This window comes from Taurulus bubalis (genome assembly GCF_910589615.1).
Source record: "Taurulus bubalis genome assembly, chromosome: 1".
Classification (NCBI taxonomy): domain Eukaryota; kingdom Metazoa; phylum Chordata; class Actinopteri; order Perciformes; family Cottidae; genus Taurulus; species Taurulus bubalis.
This window is the reverse complement of record NC_136589.1, coordinates 29,789,142-29,813,573: the sequence shown is the minus strand read 5'-3', so window position 1 is coordinate 29,813,573 and position 24,432 is coordinate 29,789,142. Positions and strand designations below refer to the sequence as shown.

The following is a 24,432-nucleotide window of genomic DNA, read 5'->3' as shown; positions in this document are numbered from 1 at the left end:
TTCCCAGTGACTGTCACCTGATATAGTGAAAACCAGTGGCCGGTTTAATTATGTGAATTTCGTCCGAATAATTGCAAGATGCAGAAAGGGGAAATGCTAAATGCCTCACTAACCTCCTCAGTTTCTCTGCTGCTGCCCAGCACGATGTTGGAGCCACACTTTCCCTCACATCTTGCTCTGCCTGTGCTCTCTCTCTCTCTCTCTCTCTCTCTCTCTCTCTCTCTCTCTCTCTCTCTCTATCTATCTCTCTCTCTCTCGCTCCCTCCTGTGGCTACAGATTTGTGCTACAAGGATGGTGACAATGAGATTGAGCTGACGCTGATCAAAGGCAAAATATGATCAAGACACAATCTAAATCAATATGTCTGTGCTCTCTCTATACTGTGACATTATAGAGCACATTCACACTTTGAATTAAAATTCCATTTTACATCAATATAAAAAATAATTGTGTTTACTATCATTTCCAACAGATTACTCCAATACGGGATTTTTTGACGACATTTCTGAGAAAAATATTGTACTTTTTATTAATGGGCAAGAGCGATTTATCTGACAGCTTGTAGAAGGTCCTTGAAGGTTCTCTCAGTATTTAGAGCATTTCAGCAACACACTATTTGCTATATGTCAAGATATTGGACTAATGTCTACCTGAGCAGTAAATGAAGCTCTCCCCTCTAAACATAGCTCGGCCACAGTGTTGTCAGGTCTAAAGATTGGCCGTGTGGCTGGGGGTGATATCAAAGCTCAGTTTATACTCCTATTGACATATGCATTGTGAGTATATTATAAAAATGTTGTGAATTGACATCAGGTGCATCGTGCATGATTTTGCATACAAAAAATGCTGCGAGTAAATACATTACCTATTTATATATGTATTTAATATAAGCACATGATTGAATAAGTTGAAATAAGGCATTTAATTATACATTAAATAGATATGAAGTAAAAACAGTAACCTACATTAATGTTGGAAGGGAGGACGCATAGTGAAACGGGAAGAGACAAAGCAACAGATTAGTTTGTGCATCAGTGTATTGGTATTCACAGAGCTGTTTTGTATATTTATGATAACACTATATCTAATTACACAAGGTAATTTTAGGAGCTATAGGTAAATAATTTTTTTTTCAGGGAAACTGCTTCATGCTGTTATGCTGTTGGACTTAAAAAGCAATGTTTGCCCGAGACATGTTTTGAGTTCTGGCAGTGCAGTGGGCTGTTTTTAATTCATATTGGCTGTTGGGCTAGTTTTGTCACACAGACCAGGCAACCATACCGGGCCTGCCGCGCATGCCCATACGTGCGCATCGCGCATGGCCACTTCTTGGCACTTCTTCAAGCAGCGACCCATGTCAGATTTACTACTAGTTTTTTTTTTACTGTCCCATTAATCATCTCATGACCACACATATTTATCTTGAGACCCTTTGCATGGGACATGCATGACAACTGACCTAAACTACCCAACTTAAACGTACTACACCTTGATCAGCTGCAGTAACATGCTATTTTCACATTGATGCATCCATATTGTTCATTTAATAATGTATTATGATATATCAGTTACAGGGATATTTCTTTTACAGTTCTGTTTTTTACTCACGTGAAGGAGCTGAATATTTTTCCCACAGCTACAAATAAAAATACAAAATACTTTTTTTTTCTTTTTTTTCTTCAAAATCACTTTTATTCCACAATTTATTTAATCAGGTCTTAAGGCACCCTGAAGAGATGTTACAAGTTGGTCTTTCAAATGCGGGTTCCTTATAAGACTGTGTAAACATAGCTTTGAATAAGATAATTTCCTGTAAATCTTTGCTTAAATTATTTCTTTACAGTGCACAGACATTGTGTTTTGTGACAAAAATACAGTGTGAATTAAGTAAATATGGTAGATAGTGTATATATACATTGAAGAGTAATAGATTGGCAGACAATCAGATCAACAGGCCGAAGAAGAGAGAAAACTAACAAACAATCTTTGAGACCCAGATAGATATACAGATCACATAAAGATATACAGTACATAGTTACAGTGAACTTTTTATTTTTGAATGCTTTCCCAGCGCCTCTCCACCTTAACAGCTTTTTTTTTTAACTGAACCTTCTTGTGTGTGTGTGTCACCTCAGCCACCATCACTACGCAGCACCCCGCGAGGTGGAGCTGGTCAACTTATCTAGTCCTGCAGGGCTCACCCACATGTTGGCTATTGCAGTGAAGAGGTGAGTAAACAGGAAGACGGGAAGACAGACAGACGGACATGCAGACAGACAGACATCACAAGACTGGGTTGTGGCTACGCAGACCACAACACAAAGATCTATCTATAATTCCCTAAATATGATAAGGATCACAATGTATTTATATTTAGAAAGGGACTTTGTAATTGGCATTTCATATACAGGGATACAGCGGCTATACTTGATTATCGAGGTACGTTCCTATGAAGTCTTTGTGATGTGATATGTGAAATACTCTGGGAGGTGTGTTTGGAAATGTTCTACCTTCTCAATTATACTATACAACAAGATAAAAATCCTCTCAACACCAGCAATAATGCAGCCGTTCACACAGTTTGGAGAAATGAAAACAGCACTCTCTTCCTGACAGCAGAAAGATCTATAAAACATAACAAAAGTCGTATCAGCAATTACACAACAGCTCCAAATGGCTTGGTTGCGATGGCTAAAAGTTATCTAATCACATCAATACTAAAAATGATAATAATAAACTGAGTGAAGAATGAACAGTGCAACTGGTGAATGAAAGAATGGAGGAATGGGGTCAGGAGCAGAACCTGTATCTTTGATCTTTGAGGAGATCGTGAAGGAAAGATGGGTCAGAAATGTCAGCAAAGCAACATTCAATATCTCTATCTAACCGGCTCTCCTATCTACATCTAACTTTTTGGCCACATCCCAAAATGTTGTCTTTGTGACATATTTAACACTTCCTTCTTTCTTAAAATTTTAAACATAAATCCTTAGCAAACGTGGCAGCTTCTGCATCTGGTTTCCTTTCAACAGCGGTCTTCTCTTCTACTCGACCACCTTGATCCTGAAGGTAACACGACCCAGGAACTTATCCCTTTCGTCGTTGTTGCGGAGGTCAGAGCCCTCTACCCTGCACTCCACCGGCAGCTCCTTGTTGTAGTCGTCCTTGGTGAGCAGCAGCTTCACAGCCACAAGGGGCTGAACGTAGTTCTCCTGCATCAAGAAAGAGACAGCTGTCTGTCAATAACACGTCGAGGTGAGTTTGTTAGCAGACTTGATCTGACCGGGGGGAAATACTTACATGGGCTTTCTTGCCATAGTAGGGGAAATACATCTTATCAATGCGCCCCTCACTGGGGAAATACTGCATTTGAATTGGGGTGTCTCTCTGCACAGAAGAACATGTGTTAATCAATGCAAAGTATACATTAAATGAAATGCAGCTCATTATGGCAAATGAGTAGCAAATGAGACATTTTTCCAAGATCACGAGAAAGGACTTGAAAAAAAGGAAAAGCAATGGCCCCCTCTGTTTGTTAGTGAGGAGATTGAAATGAAGTAGAACACATGTAGTGTTCTGCGTTAATCTGCAAAGAACATTTGTGGCTGAAAATTGCGCCTATTAGATTAAAATGACTTGAAAATGGCACTAGGATGAGTTTAGAGGCACCTGCATAATGACTTGTTACATAATAAAAATGTGTTAACACCTCTACTGGCCTTATCCTCATGAATTACATATTATCTTACCCTAAAGCCGTCAGTGACAGCATGCAGAAAGAAATCGGACACAAAAAAACAAAAAGAAGGACAAAATGAAAGATCAACAGAAAGAAAATATTGACAGTTATGGTCATCAGGGATTTTTTTTTATATGAACGAAATGATAAAAAAACCACATACAAGCAACTACAACATGTAGAGTATAGTGTGGAAAAAGTGTTTACTTTTACTGTGCAGTTGATGTAGGGATCCCCACGAGGCTTCAGGCCAATTATCTATGAGGTGAGGGAAACAAGAGAGGTTGAGACTGTGTCGAAGATGTTGCAGCTTGTGTGGAACCCAAATTAGAAATTAATCTTTTATTTTGGGAACGGTCAGCAGGCAAGTAAACAAATGGAGATTAGAAGCTGTGGGAAGGAACAAAAGGTTAAAAGACAGAGTTTTGTACATAAATTGTAAATTTGTAAAGCGATTTTTAAAGAGAATTTCTGTGGTTTTCAGGTCACTGAAAGTGGGAGTTACCCTGTTCATTTTCAGCAGAATACAGGGTTTTCCCTCAGAATATCCAAAGTTGGTGTCAGAGAGGCCAGAGCAGAGACTCAGGAAGCCCCTCTTGAAGAGGCAAGCTTTCTTTGCCATGTCCTCGGTGTCGTCCTGCAGAAAATACTCTCCTCGGGGGCAGTCCTTATTATTGTCCTGCTGTGAATCATTATATCCTGCAAGAGAGAGATGAACAGAGATATATCTTCAAGTTAATGGAATGAATGATTGGAAAAAGATCTGGGAGAAATGGAGTGGAATTTGTTTTCTTACATCCAGCCTTAAATTTGTTTTAAGATAAATTTCTTAGTGTATCAGCGGGAAGTTCACTTACTTTGCAGGAAAGTCTCCAGGTGCTTGACATACCCTGCATACTTGAGGGGGTCAGATTTGTTGAATGACATATCCAGAGAATTGGGACGAATCACCAACCCTGCAACAAAGACATCAAGTAAATAAACATAGAGTAAAGTAGTAACGTATCCCCAGCAGGAGAAACAAATGCACAGCCTTCATCGGGGTTTGTCTCGAATTACAGCCGGACAGGAAGTGTTCTCTGATCCAAACAAGCTCCACTGCTGATATCACACAGGAACAGACATCTAAACAGATCAATACAAAAAGTAGCTGCAATGAAGCACATTATTGTGACAGCATCTCATTGGCGCGAGTATGAATAATGGATGCCCCAAAAAGCAATGCTGCCAGTAGTTACAGTAGCTGAAAGCCCCGGTCCTCCTTTGTACTGATTGCTGAGAGACACCAACCTGGATAGGGAACCCGGTCTTGATACTTCGGCACATAGTCATCCAGACTGATCAGTAGCACCCACATGGTCAGGGCGAACATGCCAGCCAAGAAACAGTAGAACACCAGGTAGAACAACAGGATGAGGGCTGGAGCAAAGTAGAGGAGCAGAAATAGAAAAGAAAGGAGACATAATGTCAGAGACGGGTCATGTATAATTAACTACAAGCTTTAACCACACATAATCTTGGACAAAATTCAGATTTCCTTCATCGCGCTGAAGAAATCCTCATTTGAGTGTACAATCCCTTTGAGAGAAACCATTTTGGATCAAGGTGGAAATGCTACTTGCTGCTGCTAACAAATCTGAGGCCATTTTTCAGACCCTTCACCTTCCAATCCCTCAAGATTTATGGATGATGCTGCAGTGCTGAAAGCATCTGAAGTCTCATTTATGAACAATGTAGGGCGAAGAAAAGGAGCCACGGTTATGGAAACATCTGACTCAAAATGGTTCACCACCATCCAGCTTGCACAGCACGGATGCCCTCTAAGTTGACCAAAAAAAAAAGGAAAAAAATGGATGGACCCCTCAGCTTCCTGTTGTACATCCCCCCCTTTCTCTCATTCCTCGCCAACAGTATCCCACAATGCACCTGCCTAGTGCTTGAAAAGGAGAGAAAGAGGAGAGAGGGAATCCCATTTGACCTTGACAGGCATGCTAATGTGGGCGGCCATGCAACTGCAATGGAGCATCCCACTGCACAGCAGCACAGGGGCCCAGGCAGCCTGACAGCCCGCGCTAGCCTATAGGAGCTGGCTGCTGGAGGGAGGGTGGCGTGTTACTCCCTCACTCTGGAAATAACTGGGGAATCATTACATAAAATGTATGCCCTGATCAGCTATGGATGCAGCTCAGGAATGCTGTAGCACACTCCTCAGATCTGATTAGGTAATGGGGGGTCTTAACAGCTGGGATCTGCACTGTAAATACAATTTCATGACAATACTATTAATGCAGATGACAAATGTTTATACATGTATCATCCCCCCCCCCCACACGCACAAAACAAATCTCTGCTGTTATGATTGATCATGACCTGGTTGATCATCTGCGAAAGGCTGGTGAACCCTTTTGATAGCATCATTGGTGATCCTCTTGTTACAGGCTTCTCCTTTACACCTTCATGTAGGCCGATGATGGCTCCTCTGCTAATCCAAATATCTAAGTGGCAGTCATTTTAATGTATCCATGCACTGACGTATATAGTAGACTTTATAATTCAGGAGGCACTCAGCTTTTAAGGCTGCATTTTTTGACGGGGATCCTTACCCCAGCTGCTGGCCGTGCGACCCATCACCTCCCCGGTCCTCGGGTTGTAGAAGGAGTCCTTCCAGCTGGAAGCGTTCTCCTTGTTGGCCGGTTTGTCCTCGGTGCTCGCCATGGTGATACACTTTTGGTCCAAAATGCGCGGTAACCTTTCCCTAAAAAAAATGCAGAAAAGGGGAGCAGGCGATGTAATGAGGCGAAGAAGCCGACGAGGCGGCGGTGAGTGGAGTGGGCGGCGTAGAACCGAAAGAGAGAGAGAGATGCTCTGGTGGAACAAAAAAACGAGAAGGGGAAGGAAAGGAAAGCGAAGAAAAAAATCAGTGACGTCGGCACAAGCCCCGCCGTGGCATCTGATGCAGTGCGACCAGATGGGTGTACATTGGCCAATGACGGAGAGACGCACCGTTACGCGCACAAATTATAAATAGAGCGCACAATATCTTTCCTATCACACATTATATTATAATGGCGACATAGGTTTGGGAACAAGCTGGGAAATCCATTGTGTATAAAGTGTCTACAGGCTGTGGGATCCTTCAGGAAGAAAAACAGGAACGGTCGCCTTCTATGGTATCACACCAATATTACACGTCATACTGATTTATCACAGTTCTTCACAACATCTCTACGGCGCAACAGTGGTACACGTTTATTCACCAAACCATTAACCAATCCTAAAGGCTACGAGTGTATTTCGACAGCAATGGATGGCCTGATTCAGTCTAGAAAGCTCTAGTTTAGTGCAGCGCGAGTGTGTTTATAAAATGCTATTATTTTTTTATATATATATATATATATATATATATGCCAGTGATCTGCCTACTTGAAGCCCAGGAGGATGCCATTTGTGACTGACTGGTTGAGCATAGATATTTGGAGCATTTGCCAATCCGTGTTGCTATGGCAATTGAGCATTACTGAAATAATATGTGTATGCATGCAAGAGAGAGAGAGAGAGAGAGAGAGAGAGAGAGAGAGAGAGAGAGAGAGAGAGAGAGAGAGATGTGTCATAGTTAACAGAACATTTCATCCCCTGGAGAAGGCAAGTCTGTACACATGATGCAGGTTGTGCCAATTACTGAACTGAACTGAGAGATAATGAGCTGTTGGTGCTTAGGCAGCAGGATGACGGACTGAGACACTGACAGAAAAAAGTAAGACAAAAGCTTAACTTCCAACCCCGGCCCTCCAGCGAACAATCTCAGTGTCTCACAGAGATTGAGGAAAGAGAAGAGAGAGTTACATAATGACCCTTGATGTAGGGTTCAGCTTGTGTGGGGGAGGGGGACTGGAGTAGTGGTCGCATTGCATCCAGTTCCTGCTGTCAGATTGAATTTGTTGCAAGGCAGAGTCCACTAACTCACAATGCGGTACCAAGCACACAACCAGCACGCACACACACATTTGACTGATTAGTGTGAGAGCCGGCCGCACTGATTCATGGGCTAGTCCTCTCTTGTCTCACTCACTCAAGCACATTTTTTTTCTGTGAAGTCCCCCCACTGCAAGCCAAACGCACAGGCAAGAAAATGCTCATGTTTGAAGGAGAAAGCTGAGATTGACATCTCGAAGAGGAAGTGTTTAAGATGCGGGAAGGGGGTGGGGGTTTGATGCATACAAGCTATACAGTATGGATCTGTGTGATGTAGACAAAACGTCAGCTCTTCCTCTTAGAGGACAAGCACACAATCCTCCCATTGTTGAGGAAAACCCCCTTTCTGTGCACTCAATTAGCGCCCCCTTCACCATACCAGCACCGTGAGCAGGAAAACACACCCCATTTGTTCTCAGTCTCTCCATCCGCAAGCTACCATAGCAACCCTCACAGTGAGGTTGGTCACATCAACGGGAAGCCATCCCAACACTCATCCAGCAGCCTGTGTTTCTCATAATTCCCCGGGGACGAGACAACAGCATTTCCCCAGAGTCCATGTGGAGGTAAAACCCTTTTGGCTGCATCTGTTCACTCACCATGTCGGTGACATCTTCTGTAGCTAAGAGTCACTCAAATCCCCACAAGCAACTGCTGATCATTTACGTTTTTTAATACTAGCTCTTCAGCATCATACAAAGTACTTGATATTTTCATGCAATTTTGTAACAAAATGTATGATCACAGAAATATATCATTTGTTATGTACCAGCAGCTTGAGGACGACATCTGCCATTCAATAACTGAATGAAGTACAAGTGTAAGAAATGGAATGTCAATTCAATCTGAGGTGTTAATTTTTGCATTAGGCATAATGTCACGTAAAAAAATAATTACAGTATTAGGAAAGGCACAAACTTTTAACAATAGCAAGTGGAATACATATAGAATACAATTGAGAGATTACAACATAATTCGTTAGCACAAAATAATAACAAAACATGAATTGACAAGAAATACATATTTTCATGTATCCTTATTCTGTTTAACGCCAGTTCAGTAAATATTTATATCCCTGATCAACTTGTTCTAAATAACAGAATATGTGTCAAAGCAAAATTTGTAATTTATGTGTAAGCGGACACAAACCATTCGATAGCTATTACAGAAAATCTTAATCTTCAAATCCCCACATACCTAAACAAATCCCTTTCAGTCAATCTAAACAATCACACATACAAAACTCCAGTAGGATTCCCTTACACAGAGCAAAGCATATACTAGTAGTTTATGATCCAGTCATATTTAAACAATATCATCCCATTTAATAATTTTATTTTGTTTGAGGATAAGGGCTGTGTGGTAACATTTGGCTTCCTATTTAGAGCTCTTTAACTCGTTTATTCTCACAGTTAAGGAAATCAATGTTTTTAACCCTTAATATCATGTGGCATGCAGTTCCTATGGAGGTTTATAAATTAAACAGCTGCAAAACCAGTCATTAGCGCCCCCATGTGGTAACATGTACAAATATTATCCCAGCTGGATAAAATAAAGTAATAAGAAGAGGCACCAGTGGCTTGAGATGTGGAATGAAGGAAGGATGAGGTTGCTATGGTCTGAAGAAATCCAGTAGAAGATGCACAACAAATCACCATCACCATATCATTTAGGTCATACTTCTTTGTACTGTCCAAGATTTACCCTATAATTAGTTGAGAGACAGCTGATGATTGTTATATAATAAAACAGTTATTTTCTGTAAAAAAGGGCCGTCTGCTTTTCACATGGACTAAAAGCTCATGTCTCTGTCAAACCTAGGATTTCCCCATGTGCGCATCCGGTGTCAAGGCTGGTACCAATTCATGGAGCGTCGGATAGCTCTCTCCCATCTCTGGAGGACAGGGGTGTATTCCCGACTCGGGCTGCAAGCGCCGCCCTTGGGTGCTCTTTGGGGCAAGAACGCCTCGTCGGTGCTCTGCAGCTTCTTCAGCTCTTCCTTGGTCCTCCAGAAGCCTGCAGTGACAATGGAGGACGGAGGGAGACTTAGGTAAACCACACTAAGACAAACCCTTTACAATGACCCATGTGTAACACAAGAAGTCCTATACATTCAGACTGAGGCACTGTGAGGGATGCAAATGAGTAAATGCCCACAAACACAATGCTCATCAATGGCTAAAAATTGTTTTTTGTTTACACATCGCTCAACACTTTTGGCTACTGATCCACTAAGAACTAATGTTTCTCTCATGATTTACATTATTATTCAGTCATCATCACTACCTGTTTCTGGCCTGTTCTAAAACAACAAGAACACATTAATCCTCTGTGTTGGATTTGAATAAGCACTGACTAATGTATAACAATATAATTACATAATGTGAATAAATAAATGGAAAACAGGTTACATAACAAAGAGCATAATTTCAGTTGGTTTCTTCTGCTGGTGCCAGAAATAAAAATAGGGCTTTTGATCATAACTTTTCAATGCAACTCAATGTCACGACCAAGCGTTGTGATATTTTTAGAGAAAGACAAAGAACGATATTGAAAGCAAAGAGTAATATTGAAGTGTCTAACTGCTTGACAGAGCTGCTTAGTCTATGTGCCGAGCAGCCTCTCTAAGACATACAGCTTCACACGGCTGGCAGTTATAACCTTAAAGAACTGCACACATTTAATTGAAATGTTTTGAATTTGAAAAGCATCCAGAATTATGTACATTTCATGTGCAAGTTATTGTCTGTATACCTATTCCAAGTCCAGCGACAAAAGCAGCCCCTAAACACGACATTTCGTAGTGCTGGGGTCTTGCTACCTTTCTGCCAAACAGGTCTGCAGTCAGCTGTATGACAAAGTCGTTGGAAGAAACCCCGCCATCCACCCTGAGACAGAAAGAAAGAAAGATGAGTGCACTCAATTACACTGCAACTCACTTAGCTGGAACAGTATCAGAGAAATATCCACCCGTAATGCATTGCCAATAAAAGCTGAACTGCATTAGCAGCGGCCGGGTACACAAGAGTCCACTCTGTTACGTCCAATATGCTGGCTGAAATCCAAATCCTACAATCACATATTGCACTGTGAGCTGGAATATCAAAAGAGTTGTGAGGCGACTACAGGAGCTAAATGCCTATGTTGAGTCTTTCTGCAGCAAGCTCACATTACTACAATCAGATACTCTTTAATTCACAGTGGATAAGGAAAACTGCACCTGATCTTTGTGATAGGAATGCACGTTTCTCTCAGCATTGTCTCATATAGCTGCTTGTTCCTGAAATAATAACAAGAGTACAAGGAGACAATATCAGTTGGCATGAATGAGAAAAGAAGGTCAAACAGAAAAACTTTAAAATTACTCACCTAAAGGCGACGGACTCCAGAATGGCTCGGACCAGATGCCTTTTAGTGGTTGAAGGTTTGAGTCCCATGAGGGAGGCACAAGCTTTGGGATCATTATGAGGAGCCTTTGGTTAAATAAAGTATATACACAACCTGTCAAATGTCTTTAAGTGAAAACCACACCTTGTAAAATAATGCATGAAAGGGTCCTCAAGTGAAACTCAACAGCGTCTGGTTAGCAAGAGTGCAGCTATACTAATTCACAACTGTACTACATGTAGCTCTTGATTATACGATCATTAGAAAACATTAGATATCATATTCACATGCATGTAAGCCACGGACATTCAGGGCAAACACTTACAAAGGCCAGTTCACAATGGAGGGCAGAGAAAAAAAGAGACACATAACCATGTTACACAGAGACCAAATAAAAAAAGTATAAAGTAAATCCATGCCAGTATTGGTTATATATGCTAAAGTGAATATATATTTTACTTTGGGTGAATATGATTGTCTACATATCTGCATATAAAAGTAAACCGTTTTTGTCTTTGACACAGATGGACTGACATCGTACACATCTACCTGCAGGCCACTGAAGGAAGGAACAAAACACACTCCGCCTGAGTCGCTGACACTGTAAGCCATGTCGCTGGTCTCCTGGACGTCAGAGAAGAGCTCTGCAGTAACACACACAGGTTTCACACACGCCTGTAAATCTGCCTGTCGCTAACGTATTCAGTGTAAAACATATTATTGCTTTGACATAGACAACTTTAACTGACCCCAGCACTGTGTTTGTGATACAACTGTATGAAGCACTTCAACTAATGGCCACAATTGGTTGTAAATAATAAGAAAAATAAATAATCATCAGAGCTATTCCATATTACTCTTCGCTCACCAAGCTCCTGTGCCCATTTGATTGCCGTGCCAGTGTCTGCTGCATTGCCCTCTGCCAGGTACACCACCTCTGAGCCAATCTTCCAACCCACCAGAGGATACAGACCTACAGAGAAGTAAACATTGGCTTGGAATGTGGCTATACAGGCAAATCTGCATGAAATAATCTTATCATGTGTGTATTTTGCTTTACCTGCTACGGACGTATGCGGTTTGTTCCCGGTGTTGATGTCCATGAAGGTGCCCGTTCCCATCGTGATCTTGACATCACCAACCTCAAAGCAGCACTCTCCAAACATGGCTGCCTGCTGGTCCGCCATCTATGGCAAAGGGACATAGGAAGCCAGTTGTATGTTATGAAAACAAAACACTAAACACTGGAAATGTCTAAAACACAGATAGTGTGTAATAAGGAGCAATCCAAGTTTGACAAGAGGAAGACCTCCTTTCAAGAACTTATTATTCAAAACGGGGCATCCCTCCACCGTGAATTCTACTTTCTGTCACGTTATCATCCTGTCAAACATTCCTTGCTGATGATAACATAAATATCTTGGCTCAATTTACAACATAATGACGGTGATATCAACTTGGACACATAAATATAATCAAAAGGTTGCAACCAATGTGATCAATCATCAGTCATAATCACACAGGTAACGGAATGTGTGACGCCACAGACCTCGACAACTCACCAGGGACATGATGGGAATGGACACTCCGAAGATGGACGGGTCTGTGGAACCAAAGTTGTGGCTGGTGCACCGTGAGGGAGAGACCAGAGACAAGGCATCATGTCACACTCTTCATCCACAAAAACCTGACACGTCCAATCCGACATTGTTGAAGCAGCTTTAAAAAAAACTCTTTAGATTGGTGTTTCATACGACTTAAACAAGAGTTCACATTCATTTAAGTAATATAACTATCTTTTTTTGCTTGAGACCGTGTAATACAAAGCATATGCATTGTCAGGACAAGTATTTTAGTTTAAATACTACATTTTCTCACTTTTTCATGTTTACACCCAGATTTCACTAAATGTTTGGTCATGGAAATTTGGTTTAAAGTCATGTGTACGAACCCTGTCTTTGTGTTTAAGCTGCAGCTCAACTGAATAATGATTTAGTTTTAGAGGCTTGAAGAGGAAAAAGTTTACAGTATTTTAGAGAAAAAGAAGATCAAAAGAAAGACTAGACAACCGGGCAAAAATATTATTTTGTGGTGCAGAATTTTTTTATTTTTTTTATTTCTTACCGTAGTAAATGTCTCACCACCCGTTAAATTAAACTCACAATCACTTGTGTGAATCCTGACACCAAGATTGGGAACCACTGACTTAAATGCAGGTAATTAGTTGGTAAATTGCTTGAAAACATTTTGTTCTATTTGTTGAAACTTTTATTACATACTGACAGCAATCAATGAACCAAAGCTCTGACAAAAAGGAAAGAAATAATCCTGTATCTGTGGCTGAAGCAGGACTGCAATAGGCCGTCCAATCATTTCATTCATTCCAAATGTAATGATTGGACGGGATACCTGCCTGTCTACCAACCCTTGTGCCTACCTGCACCCGTGCACTCACTGCACATCACCTGTCAAGCAGCTAGCTTGGCAGCCATGTTCATTGTTTAAGTTCATTATTAATTATTAACATTCATGGTGATCATTTTGGGGGAGTGGCTTTGGAGCGAGGCCTGGCGGAACAGGTTGTCAGTGTTGCCTACTTTCCTTGCTGAATTGAGCAACTTTTGCAACTTATATTTATATACATATTACATTTAATTATTTATATTAAACATTTTTTACTCATGGTTCAAGTGTTAGATGGAATTTGAAGAAAATGGTTGACTCACTCTGTATTTTCTACTTTGGGGAAAATAGAGAGAGGCAGAGAAACAAGAAAGCTGAGAAAGCCACTCCAGCACATCTGTGAAAAAAAGTCACATTACAGTAAAATGACAAAAACAACCTCACACCAAAAACAGAAATTAACAGTAAATAAACATGACATACACCAGACCTGATAAGAGTCGAAAATTCCTGTTGAACTGGCATTCGAGTAGTCTGTGGCATGAACCTGCCCTAAAACAGATTCAGTAACACAAAATTAATATTTCACAGAATCCCATTCCAAAAGGTTAAAAAAACAACTTGTATGAGCTCCTGGTCATTTTTCAAACCTACTCTCCCACAGGAGTTAGCTCAAACATTTCAGCCAATCAGTGATGCAACAGGATTGGAAACACAAAGAACATTCTTTCGAGGTCTTAACATCCTTTTCGACAATGTGAAATGCAATCCACTGGACAAATGATATATCACTGTGTTGTTCTCAAATGACACTCAGCTCATAGAGCGAAAACATTCACATGAGCTTCACATAAAAAATGCCACAGCAACCTTTCGTGAGTTTGAACAGGAGCCAGGTGTCTACTGTTCCAAAGCAGCAGTTTCCTTCAGTTACTGCTTGACGAACCTGGAAGAAGAAAGAAACAGGATGAGGCTGACGAGTGAGGATTGGGCTGATAATATGATACAGCCTCTCTCTGTTGGCCGTAATTAAATTAACCCTTGAACACCCACAGCTATGGAGGCCTGCTCTCGGTTTGAGTTTCTATCAGTTCACTGGGTTAAATGTCATTCTATACACAGGCACACACACCTGCTCGTAGTGTGTTAGGGCCCAGACGAGGCGGAAGGTGACATGTTGAGTGGAGAAGACAATAAGACTTGCTGCAAGCGCCCGCTTCTGCCTGGTCAGGAAGTGGAGCGCCGTCATCGTGCCATGGAGTGCCTGTATTTGTCATAAACACAATCAAAGTCATATTGAATGAAGGGACTTGATTTGCAGCAATGAACCTTCATTCAAATAATTTATAAGTTCTAGTATTTCATCTTGTATCTTCCAAACGTATACACTAAAGGTACATGACAGGGGCGAGATGCAAAGCAATAAAAGACTCACTTTCATGGTGCAGGATCGGTTCCAGGATTTCACTAGGTCTGCAGCCCTCCGATCCTGCCAGCTGATGAAGTTATGGAAAGGAACCCCAGTTTTCCTGTCAAAGTGAAAGAGTGGAAGCAAAATGAACCGCAGATGAGCCATGATGGAAAATAACTATATGGAGGCCGGTTAAAAATGTGTCCTCCAGCAGTTTTCCTTGAAGTCCTATGTTTTTTGGAAGGTAATTTTACCTGTCCCATGTTGTGAAGGTGCCTCGTTGAGTAGAGATGCCCAAGGCGTCAATTTGACGCATTTGTACTCCTGCATCTATATCATGAGCCATGTTCACACATTCAAATGGATATGGTGAGAAACAGGACGAGATTTTTGAAACAAGCACTCAAACATTGGTATTATTGTTTGCTTTTTAAGGACAGAGACCAATGTCCAGCGTAAATCAATGTAGTATCCTGGGTTTAATAATGTCCCTAAAGCGAGAACAGAATTCAACAGACGTTTTAATGACAATATAAGATATAATCAATTTAGTCGCGGCAACTGTTCAAATTTGCATGGAAAGATTTTTTTTTTTCTGTAACAGGAAATCAAAGTGTTTCTATGTATTGTGGACAAAAGAACCTTTTACATGTAGACCAATGAAAAAACAGCACAGGATACAGCCTTAAAAATATGAACTGCCTTAAATCAAACTTAAAACAAAATACTTGTATGTTGCACGTATTAATGGTGTTGATTATTGGAGTGCTGCTTATTGAATTGCACTGAACAGAAGCCAGGTGCACCTAAAGAGCTGTATTTGTTCACTTTGAAAAAAATACAGAAACAGACATTTTAACATGAATTGTGGCAATTTGTTAAAGGGTGTGCCTATTAACATGTCCAATGACTCACATCCCTATAACTTCTTGGTATAGTTGTAGCAACAGGGAAAGGTGCAACTGTACCTTGCACAGCTCCTTTGACCACAGTGATAAATCCTTCAAATATTGCATCTGGGTCCATCTCCACATATCCTACTTCTGGATACAAGGGAACAACCTGGCGAGTACCAGAATAAGAAACATAAAGATTAACCTCAAAATAATCTAGTTTGTGTAAATCTTGCATAAAGACACAGGATGAAATTGGGTGATGTACTCGAGAAATGGGAGGCCGAATGGACAGCGAGAGGGTGAAGAATACCTTTGTGGCACATGATCCTCGGATATTTGCCTCCTTGTCATAGATGTGACATCTGATTGTTGTCGTCCCAACGTCCACTGACAAAATGAAGCCTTCCTTCTTGAAACCGTATCTCTGACTTCCCATTGTAGAAACGTATGTCCTACTATTCCTCAAATCAGTCCCACAGCCTCCATGGTCAGCTCATATTGGTCTTGTTTACAGCCTGAATGGATGGCTTGACCCGATACCTTATCTGCATTAGCTGAGTTGTCGTGCTGAGGCTGCAACGTAACCTTTGGACGGCAACTTCTTTGCCCAGTTCCAGTTCTACCTGTTTTACCACAATTATAATTACAATTACAGAGAAGCAGTGTTGGCAATGGAAATCTTAGATCTCAGGCTCCCTTTAACAATGCTCATTTAATAGGTATAAAAGAAGGGTAACATAATATAGCCCACGACTTACAGTGTAATTATCTGGCACTTACTGTGTAAGTCCCCTTTAGTGTATGAATCAGTACTTACCAGTTCCTACAGATACCTAAATGTAGGTACAGGGAACAATTTAGTATTTTAGAAAAAAGAAGAAATAACTTGTACTTTAAGTATTTTGTAAGTACAGGATACATGCATGAGTACAGTACCCTACTGGTAAACGGAGCCAGTTGGCCACAATGACATCCTGCGGTACCTCTTCTACCACATTATTCTTAAGTAATTATGGTAACATATAATGCATATCACCGTTATAATGTGCTACCAAAACGTAATATACTAATAGACGATGCCCTTTGCTCATGGCAGTTGTGACAATCATTTCTTACAGGTAAGCTACACCCACATCTTAGAGATATATTATGTCTTCTCAGGTGCACAACTAGGGAAGGTTGACATTGTCATCAAAGGACAAAAGATTATAATACAGTATTGTAATTACAAAGTCACAACCAGGTATATGCTGTTTTTCCTACCCATTACTTACACTGTACAATTTAGAGTGTGTATACTTCATGCGTGTATAACAAAAGAGAAGAAGGGAACAGTAAATACCTTGTTGTTGTTTGTAATTACAAGATTGTATTTTATCTTTCGTCATTGAATGACAATAAAAGTATTTCATACTTGTAACACATACGACTGTAACATGAGGCTGAAACACTGCAACAGATGAGGATGAAACACTGCAACACATGAGACTGAAACACTGCAACACATGAGGCTGAAACACTGCAACATATGAGGATGAAACACTGCAACACATGAGGCTGAAACACTGCAACATATGAGGATGAAACACTGCAACACATGAGACTGAAACACTGCAACACATGAGGCTGAAACACTGCAACACATGAGGCTGAAACACTGCAACACATGAGGCTGAAACACTGCAACACATGAGGCTGGATGATGTGGTTGACCAACTCAAGAGTCGGTTTAAGCTAATTGGCTACTCAACGCTAGCTGAAAGAAAATTACATTTGAGCAGTGAGCTGCATAGAAAAACATTCCTTATTGATATTTATCTCTTAACACTAAACAGCTGCTACCCATATATTTACCATAGATGTGCTCATAGCACATGAAGTGTCGCTCTGTTCAGGAGAGATTCCGAAAGTTGTTGTTGGTGAATCGCATAAAGCTGAAGTCCCTGTGGGCACCCGTAGTCCAGGTTACGTTTGCGCATGCGTTACTCAAAACGATCTCATGAGGACGTTTTCAGCTCAGCACACGTGTTTACAGAGGCTGCGACGCATTGCGAACTCGTGGTGTTGTAACACGAACTATGGCAAAAACAAACGTAAGTCTTAAATTACTTTAAATTTACATTAACTAAACTCCAACTTGCACTGGGTAGCGTTAGATGTTTCCACGCTAAACATATTGTTAACGACAGCGACAAACTAACAAGCTAACGTTTGGTTTGCAACAGTTAGCTATGCTAGACGTAACGGCGCAGTTTCAAGTGTGTAACTTAGTTTACATCAATTTTGATAAGCCTTTGCAAGTTTCAAGTAACGTTAGTTACCGAGTTACCCTGATTTAAACATGTCAAATGTGAGGATTGGCTGCTTGCATTCACCACAAGTATAATGTGAATATGTGAGGGATTGGACTGTTTGGAAGACATCCCTTTGGGCCCTGGGAAATGGCTATGGTCGTATTCCATTACTTTAAGGCACAGTGTTAATGTAGTCTCGAATTGACAAATTAATCGGTGTTTGTGTTGTTGTTGCTTGCAGGTTTGCGCAGAAGAACACTAATTGATTAATGTGTTTTTTCTTCTTTTTCAGGCTACAAGACTTTGTGGTAGACAAAGCCAAGTTGTCCCCATTGAAGCAGACATTGTCAAAACGGGTAAGTAATTCCTTTTAAAGCAATTGAAAAATTACAATAAATATGACTGTTTGCACTCCATAATGACATTGAAGTTATACAACTCAATATATTATTGTTTCAGAGGGACAGACTGAGACTGTCTCTTCAATGCATTACACAAGATGTCTGACTATATTTCTGAGCTGTGCCAGTAACAAAGCTGCATCTCTAGATCATCAGATGGACACTGCCATTGAAGTAAAAGGGAATACGTCCACAGTCACTGTATCACAGGACAAGAAGAACGAGGAAGGAGATCAGATTATGGACAGTGGTAAGGATGTTGACAAAAGTTACTATTAGTATTTAAAAATAATAATAATATTAGTCCTAAACTAAAAAATAGGAGGCCGCAAAAATGGTTTTCATTGTCTTTAAATCGTGACTATTTTGCCAGAAAAAGAAACTCAGATCATCACTTCAGCTGATGCAGTCGACACTAAAGAGGAAGCTCCCATTGAGAGTGCAGAGACAGAGATGAGGGAAGAGATGCAGAAATGTGAAGGTACTGCAAAAAAAACGACACCACACAAATGTGTCTGAGATTGTGACGGTGTCAGTAACATAGTCTCCTCTTCAGATTCTCAGATGGACATTGTCACTGGAAGTACAGCCACAGTAACTGTAACATTGAAGAAGAATGAGGTTCAAAAGGAAACCAATGGAGGTGAACAGATGAAAAAGACACCAGGTAAGGATGGTTCCAAAAGTTAATGATTAGTCGATGATAAAACAGCTGCGTTAAGTTCTTACTGTCTTTGTTCTCTTTTCACTTACACATACAAAAATAACAATACGGTTCACAACAGTCTGGTCTGTTCTCAAATGATGTGCAACAACGATGCATGTCTTCCTGGCACCATAGCAACACATTTACTATTTGAAAATCTGAACATTCATTAAAATTAGCAGTATGTGTTGTGGCTTTCAATGTTTTACAAATATATATACTCAGAAAATGTACCAGAAGTAACACAAAATATGAGAAGGGACTAGAAATTGTGAACACAGTTAGTTATGATGTCTTTATAACATTTTGTATTGCGTTGCAGGAAAAGGGAAACGGAAGGCACCCTCTACTGTTGAGACCTCTCCGCCAAAGAAAACTAAACTCGACGATGGTATGAACTCATAAGACTCACTGCTAAATGTTTCGTTCCTTAAGGTGCCTTATACACTTACCTTCACACTTCTTATTTTGTTGTAGGATATCGTCTTTATGTTGGCAACCTGGACAACTCCAAAACATTTGATGAAGTCAAAAATTCATTAGCCAATTACTTCATGGCACAAGGTCTCCTGGTTCAAGACATCCGAGTAGACCGGTCCAAGTGAGTATGCTGTTTAACGTTTTTACTGTCGGGTCCCTTTTGTAGGTGCAGTAGATATTGTTTGTCTCCTCCATTTCTAGGTAATGTTGCTGTTACTTTATATACTAAATAACCTCTGAAGTAATGTTTTTTTTGTTGTAGAAAATATGCATTTGTAGATTTGGCTTCAGAGATGGACTTGACCAAAGGTTTGACCTTAAATGGAGAAATGATGCATGATAAGCCATTGAAGATCGCCAAAGCTAAAGCTCCACCAAGGAACAAAACCGGTAACTCAACTACCAACTTATTATTTTTTTTGCCACACGTTTATTTAAATTCTATGTAAATTGCCATTTTCGATAACGGTGCAGCAGTGGATCTTGTATGTTACAAATATTAATATATATTGATATTGTATGTCGATAAATGACCTGATACTTTAGCTATTAAATTGTTCTTTCAAAATCTGTTCAATTAAATCTGGATTTACCAGTTTACAAAATATTGCTCTTTCTCACAGCTCCAGCGCCAAATGACACCTTATATTTGACCAATTTGCCTAAATATATAAAAGAAACAGACCTCAAGAACATCTTTGAGACAGCTGTTAGTATCACTATACCAAAGTGCGACAGCAAATCAAAGGGGTAAGAACATGTACACAGGTCTTTTTTTTTTCTTTTTTCAATGAAGAAGGTATTCAAATATTCTCAAGAAACATCTGTAATCCGCTACAGGTTTGCGTTTGTCAAGTTTGCAGCTGTGGCAGATGCTGAAAAGGCCAAGCAGTCATCCCAAAGCGCAGACCTTTTCAAAGGGGATGTCAGAGTAAACTTCACCCTAATTAAACCAAATTCGGAGAAGAAAGAATGTATGTATGATTGTTCATAGGTCTAATATTCAATAGCAAAACCTACATTTCAGGTGTTTCTAAAGTCAGTTTATTATTCATGTGCTTTTGATAGATGACCTGATACTTTAGCTATTATTAAATTATTCTTTCAAAAATAATCTGTACATCAATCAATTCAATCTGGATTTAGCGAATTTACCAGTTTACAAGATATCTCTCTTTCTTACAGCTGCAGCTCCAAATAACACTTTATTTGTGAGCAATTTGCCTTTAAATGTAAAAGAAATGGACCTCAAGAGAATCTTTGGGACAGCTGTTGGTATCACTGTACCTCAGTGCAACGGCAAACCAAAGGGGTACGAACATGTACACTGGTCTTTTTTTTTTTTTCACTGAATAAAGTATTAAAATATTCTCAAAACATCTGTAATCCTCTGCAGGTTTGCATTTGTCAAGTTTGCAGCTGTGGCAGATGCTGAACAGGCTTTGCAGTCATCCCAAAACAAAAAAATGTTTAAAGGGACTGTCGGATTACAATTCTGCAAAATTAAACCAATTTCAGAGAAGAGAAAATGTATGTAGGATTGTTCATAGGTCTAATATCCAATAGCAAAATCTGCTTTTCAAGTGTTTCTAAAGTCATTTTTTTTTTTTTATTCATGAGTGATGAAAACAAGTGTTTTTTCTTTAGTTCAATCCAAAAGACTGATTGTGATGGGCCTTGCCGAGACGACTACAGCAGAGACTCTTAAAAGTGCCTTTGAAGGGTCTTTAGAGGCAAGAGTCCCTGTAGAGAAAAAGACAGGAGCTTCAAGAAGGTGGGTAGCCTATAGTTAGCTTTTTATCGTCATAATTCTTTAATGCTTTATTTACACTGAATTGTTTTATATTACATGTTTCTCAGGTTTGGCTTTGTGGACTTTGAGAGTGAAGAAAACTGCAAAGCTGTCAAAGAGGCCATGAAGAACTGTGAGATAGATGGATGCAAAGTGACTGTGGCTTTTGCAGAAGCTCTTCCTCCTGGTGGTCAGCCTGCCGGTCCGGGGGCTGCCAAACGCAAAAGAAAAAAAGGTAACACTTGAGTTTAAAGTATCAAAGTCTTGTTGTATTTTTCAGTTTTTCAATTTCTGTGCCAGTTTCAAGCTGCAGCAATCACTGGTTTTACTTTTTGTTTTATTAACAATAAATTAAAGATCTATGTGAAAGTGTTTTCTTTTATTGGTCAACACACAATTATCAACTCACCAGTTCCTTTCATAAATAGTCTTGGCATCTGTCTGCTCCTCTTTTTTTTGGGCATGTCATTTTGCTGTTTTGGTTTAATCTCTGCTCTCAATTGAAGATCAGCTGGCAACTGCTCTGATAAAAGCATTTTGCCTTCTGCACAGAACTAATTCACATGCATTACAGACTCATTTAACAAATAGCTAACATAGTGTGGAGTACTTAAAGTGTTTACAGCTTGTTGCACTGCTGCCCACATGTGGCCTAAACAATCAGTTGATTCAGCTGTAATAAATGCATTCCCCTATTCTCTCGCAGCTTGTTATAGAATGTTTTTTTTTTAATAGCATCTTTACATCTGATGGTTTGCAATATTCAACTGATATTTTGCTCAAATCTATCAAATGTGGTTTTATCTTGGTATTTCTTTACTTTGCATTTCCATAAACGACACGCGCCCATTACTCTACGCCTTGAGTTTACTGACTTACTTTGGTTCTTGTGTTTTTTTTGTGCAAAAGTAAAACTTATTTTTTTTTCTCCATTTATTCCAGCTAAGAAACGTGCAGCTGGCAAATCACAGGATGCTGTTAAAGAAGTGGAAAATAAAGTCTGACTTGCTTGGGAAAACCCCATCCCATGGGAAAAGTGATCAATGAGATGTTTTTCTCTTTAAATGTACAACAATCTGAAAGCATGTACTCAAGGTTGAATCTGCAAGGTGGTGAAACTGCACAGTATTGTTTCTCTGATGGCGAGTCACGTGACGTCTTGTTATTTAAGCTGTCATATTTTGTACTTTAAATCTTTTAATGTCATAACTATTTTTTAAAACATGGAACATGTCTGTAGTTGTGTCATGTGAAACGTTGATAAAGATATAATCCTAGTATGAAAACATACATTTTAAAACCACACCAGCTGTGTCTTTGAGTTTTGTTGTAACATCTGTGATGAAGACCCAGAAGGAGTTACTTAAACCTCAGCCATGAGCTGAAATGCCATCAACGCTTAACATCCCAGATTTCTAACCAACGGCCGGCTGTCTTCTCCGATTTGTTGCAAGTTGCAGAAATTCAGCCCAGACCCTGTGTCCTCTTGTGACCTCACATCCTGTTTTCCCCCACTTCCTTCTGAATGGACCGGTTCAGGACGGTCCGATCTTGGCGCAGCGTGGATCCGTGTTGTGTCGGCGCGTGTCTTCACACGTTACGTCCACGGTGTTGCACGACGGCAGAGGGCACGCGAGCGAACTTTTAATGCAACGGGTTTCTCACCTGTCTGTGCAACGTCTCGTGCATTGATAGAGAAGAGGCGTCGGTAAGTTGTCAATGCGCACGCGTTAGTGCTTAATTACACGGTGTTCATGAGACGATTATAGTTATATAGAAGTTAAATCACAGCAACTTGCGAAACAGTTTTGTGAATATGTAACGAGTGATTCGAACTGCGACTGAAAATGGCTCCTCATTCATTATCCGATGCTGATCCCGTGTTGAAACAGTGTGGACATGTTTGTTTTCCGCTCTGATGGGAAACGTCTGACTTGATTTTTGCTTTTAAAACTTGTTGCTGCCAGAGCAAAAGTACACAAGGTTGTTCAGGGTCTATAACAAGTACCCACCTTATTTGACTTGATGCGTTATAACTTTTATTACGCCGGGTTAATTGATTTGTTGACACTCCAAACGTGTTCTGTCGGTGTGCAATCTGTACAAATCTAGTTTAAATCCGGTAAACGATTAAACTAGTGATGGCAGAAGAACTTGCTCCCTGAAGTCGGAAGCGTGCGAGAGTTGAGTATTAAGATACGTCTGGAATTTCTTATGTAAACTTAAAACGTTATGGCCAGATGCAATGGAGTCCCTGACACACGTTCTGGATTGGTCTGAAACCTCGGACTCCTCTGGCTGCTGTCGCACTGCAACATAGTTGTTATGAAGCCAGCCCCGTGTAGCTTTGGCTCTATGTTTGGGGTCTTTGTCCGGCTGAAAAATAAATCGTATCCAAAGTCCTGGTTGGCTTGCAGACAGCAGCAGGGTTTCGAACAGGATTTCTATTTACTTTAGCTGCATTCGTTTTCCTGTCTTACCACCTCCAGTCTTCCATGACCAGCCTTAACGTTGGGGATGGTGCTCATGCTTTAAGTAAGATGGAGAAAAAGTTCAGCGCCTTACACTTTCAGATTTGTCATGGCAAATGTAGTGTGTGTCTTACGTTTGTACTGAATGGTCAAATTTGTTTCCTTTTAAAATGTATTCAAAACATTGTTTCTAGGGATTAGGAGGCACAAATATAAATCCAGAGGGATGTGAAGTAATCCAAGAAATGTTTGCTTCAAAACAATCTCATACACGAGGGTATTTATTGAGGTCCGGTCCAATAGACCAAACTTTACTGCGGGTTACTGACTGTTATTGGACATAAACATGTGAATGATGCAAAGGTTTTCATGAATTGCAGCCTCTGCTGCACTGCGTCATTGCTCAACACACAAGTTGACGGGTTAGTGTGTTGTGAGGCTCAGTTTAAAGTCCTACATATCAGACGTGTTAAAGGACT

The 24,432-nt window shown here is 40.2% G+C and overlaps 3 protein-coding genes across 4 annotated transcripts; 1 reads left to right on the top strand and 2 right to left on the bottom strand.

The window, feature by feature from the left end:
* Positions 1–1,717: 1,717 nt before the first annotated feature.
* Positions 1,718–6,455, bottom strand: atp1b3a (ATPase Na+/K+ transporting subunit beta 3a; the record flags this gene model as incomplete). Its single annotated transcript, XM_079214370.1, has 7 exons — positions 1,718–3,213; positions 3,302–3,388; positions 3,948–3,998; positions 4,246–4,439; positions 4,598–4,696; positions 5,031–5,159; positions 6,344–6,455. The coding sequence occupies 7 exons, from the start codon at positions 6,453–6,455 to the stop codon at positions 3,046–3,048; spliced, it is 840 nt and encodes a 279-aa protein (XP_079070496.1). The 3' UTR covers positions 1,718–3,045.
* Positions 6,456–8,373: 1,918 nt separating this feature from the next.
* On the bottom strand, positions 8,374–16,245 carry gk5 (glycerol kinase 5; the record flags this gene model as incomplete). The annotated part of the gene is made up of 16 exons (XM_079235207.1): positions 8,374–9,728; positions 10,467–10,600; positions 10,933–10,992; positions 11,082–11,185; positions 11,649–11,743; positions 11,968–12,072; positions 12,160–12,286; positions 12,662–12,722; positions 13,826–13,899; positions 13,993–14,054; positions 14,373–14,448; positions 14,635–14,766; positions 14,938–15,031; positions 15,168–15,243; positions 15,882–15,975; positions 16,075–16,245. 16 exons carry the CDS (start codon positions 16,243–16,245, stop codon positions 9,559–9,561), a joined length of 1,635 nt encoding a protein of 544 aa, XP_079091333.1. The 3' UTR covers positions 8,374–9,558.
* Positions 16,246–17,837: 1,592 nt separating this feature from the next.
* On the top strand, positions 17,838–22,780 carry LOC306738006 (nucleolin-like). 2 transcript variants are annotated; one of them, XM_079219835.1, is made up of 15 exons: positions 17,838–17,902; positions 18,396–18,459; positions 18,653–18,754; positions 18,878–18,985; positions 19,061–19,171; positions 19,533–19,601; positions 19,688–19,811; positions 19,953–20,080; positions 20,314–20,440; positions 20,531–20,664; positions 20,876–21,002; positions 21,087–21,220; positions 21,338–21,464; positions 21,551–21,717; positions 22,425–22,780. In XM_079219835.1, exons 1-15 carry the CDS (start codon positions 17,888–17,890, stop codon positions 22,484–22,486), a joined length of 1,599 nt encoding a protein of 532 aa, XP_079075961.1. In that variant the 5' UTR covers positions 17,838–17,887; the 3' UTR covers positions 22,487–22,780. The 2 variants fall into 2 exon arrangements, with proteins under 2 accessions (XP_079075961.1, XP_079075962.1); XM_079219836.1 differs by lacking the exons at positions 20,876–21,002; positions 21,087–21,220.
* Positions 22,781–24,432: the final 1,652 nt, after the last annotated feature.

Excerpts from the sequence above, each read along its gene's own strand:
- LOC306738006 (XM_079219835.1), top strand. Across the intron at positions 19,602-19,687 it reads GAAAACTAAACTCGACGATG|GATATCGTCTTTATGTTGGC; the intron begins GTATGAACTCAT and ends ATTTTGTTGTAG. Across the intron at positions 21,718-22,424 it reads CAAACGCAAAAGAAAAAAAG|CTAAGAAACGTGCAGCTGGC; the intron begins GTAACACTTGAG and ends CATTTATTCCAG.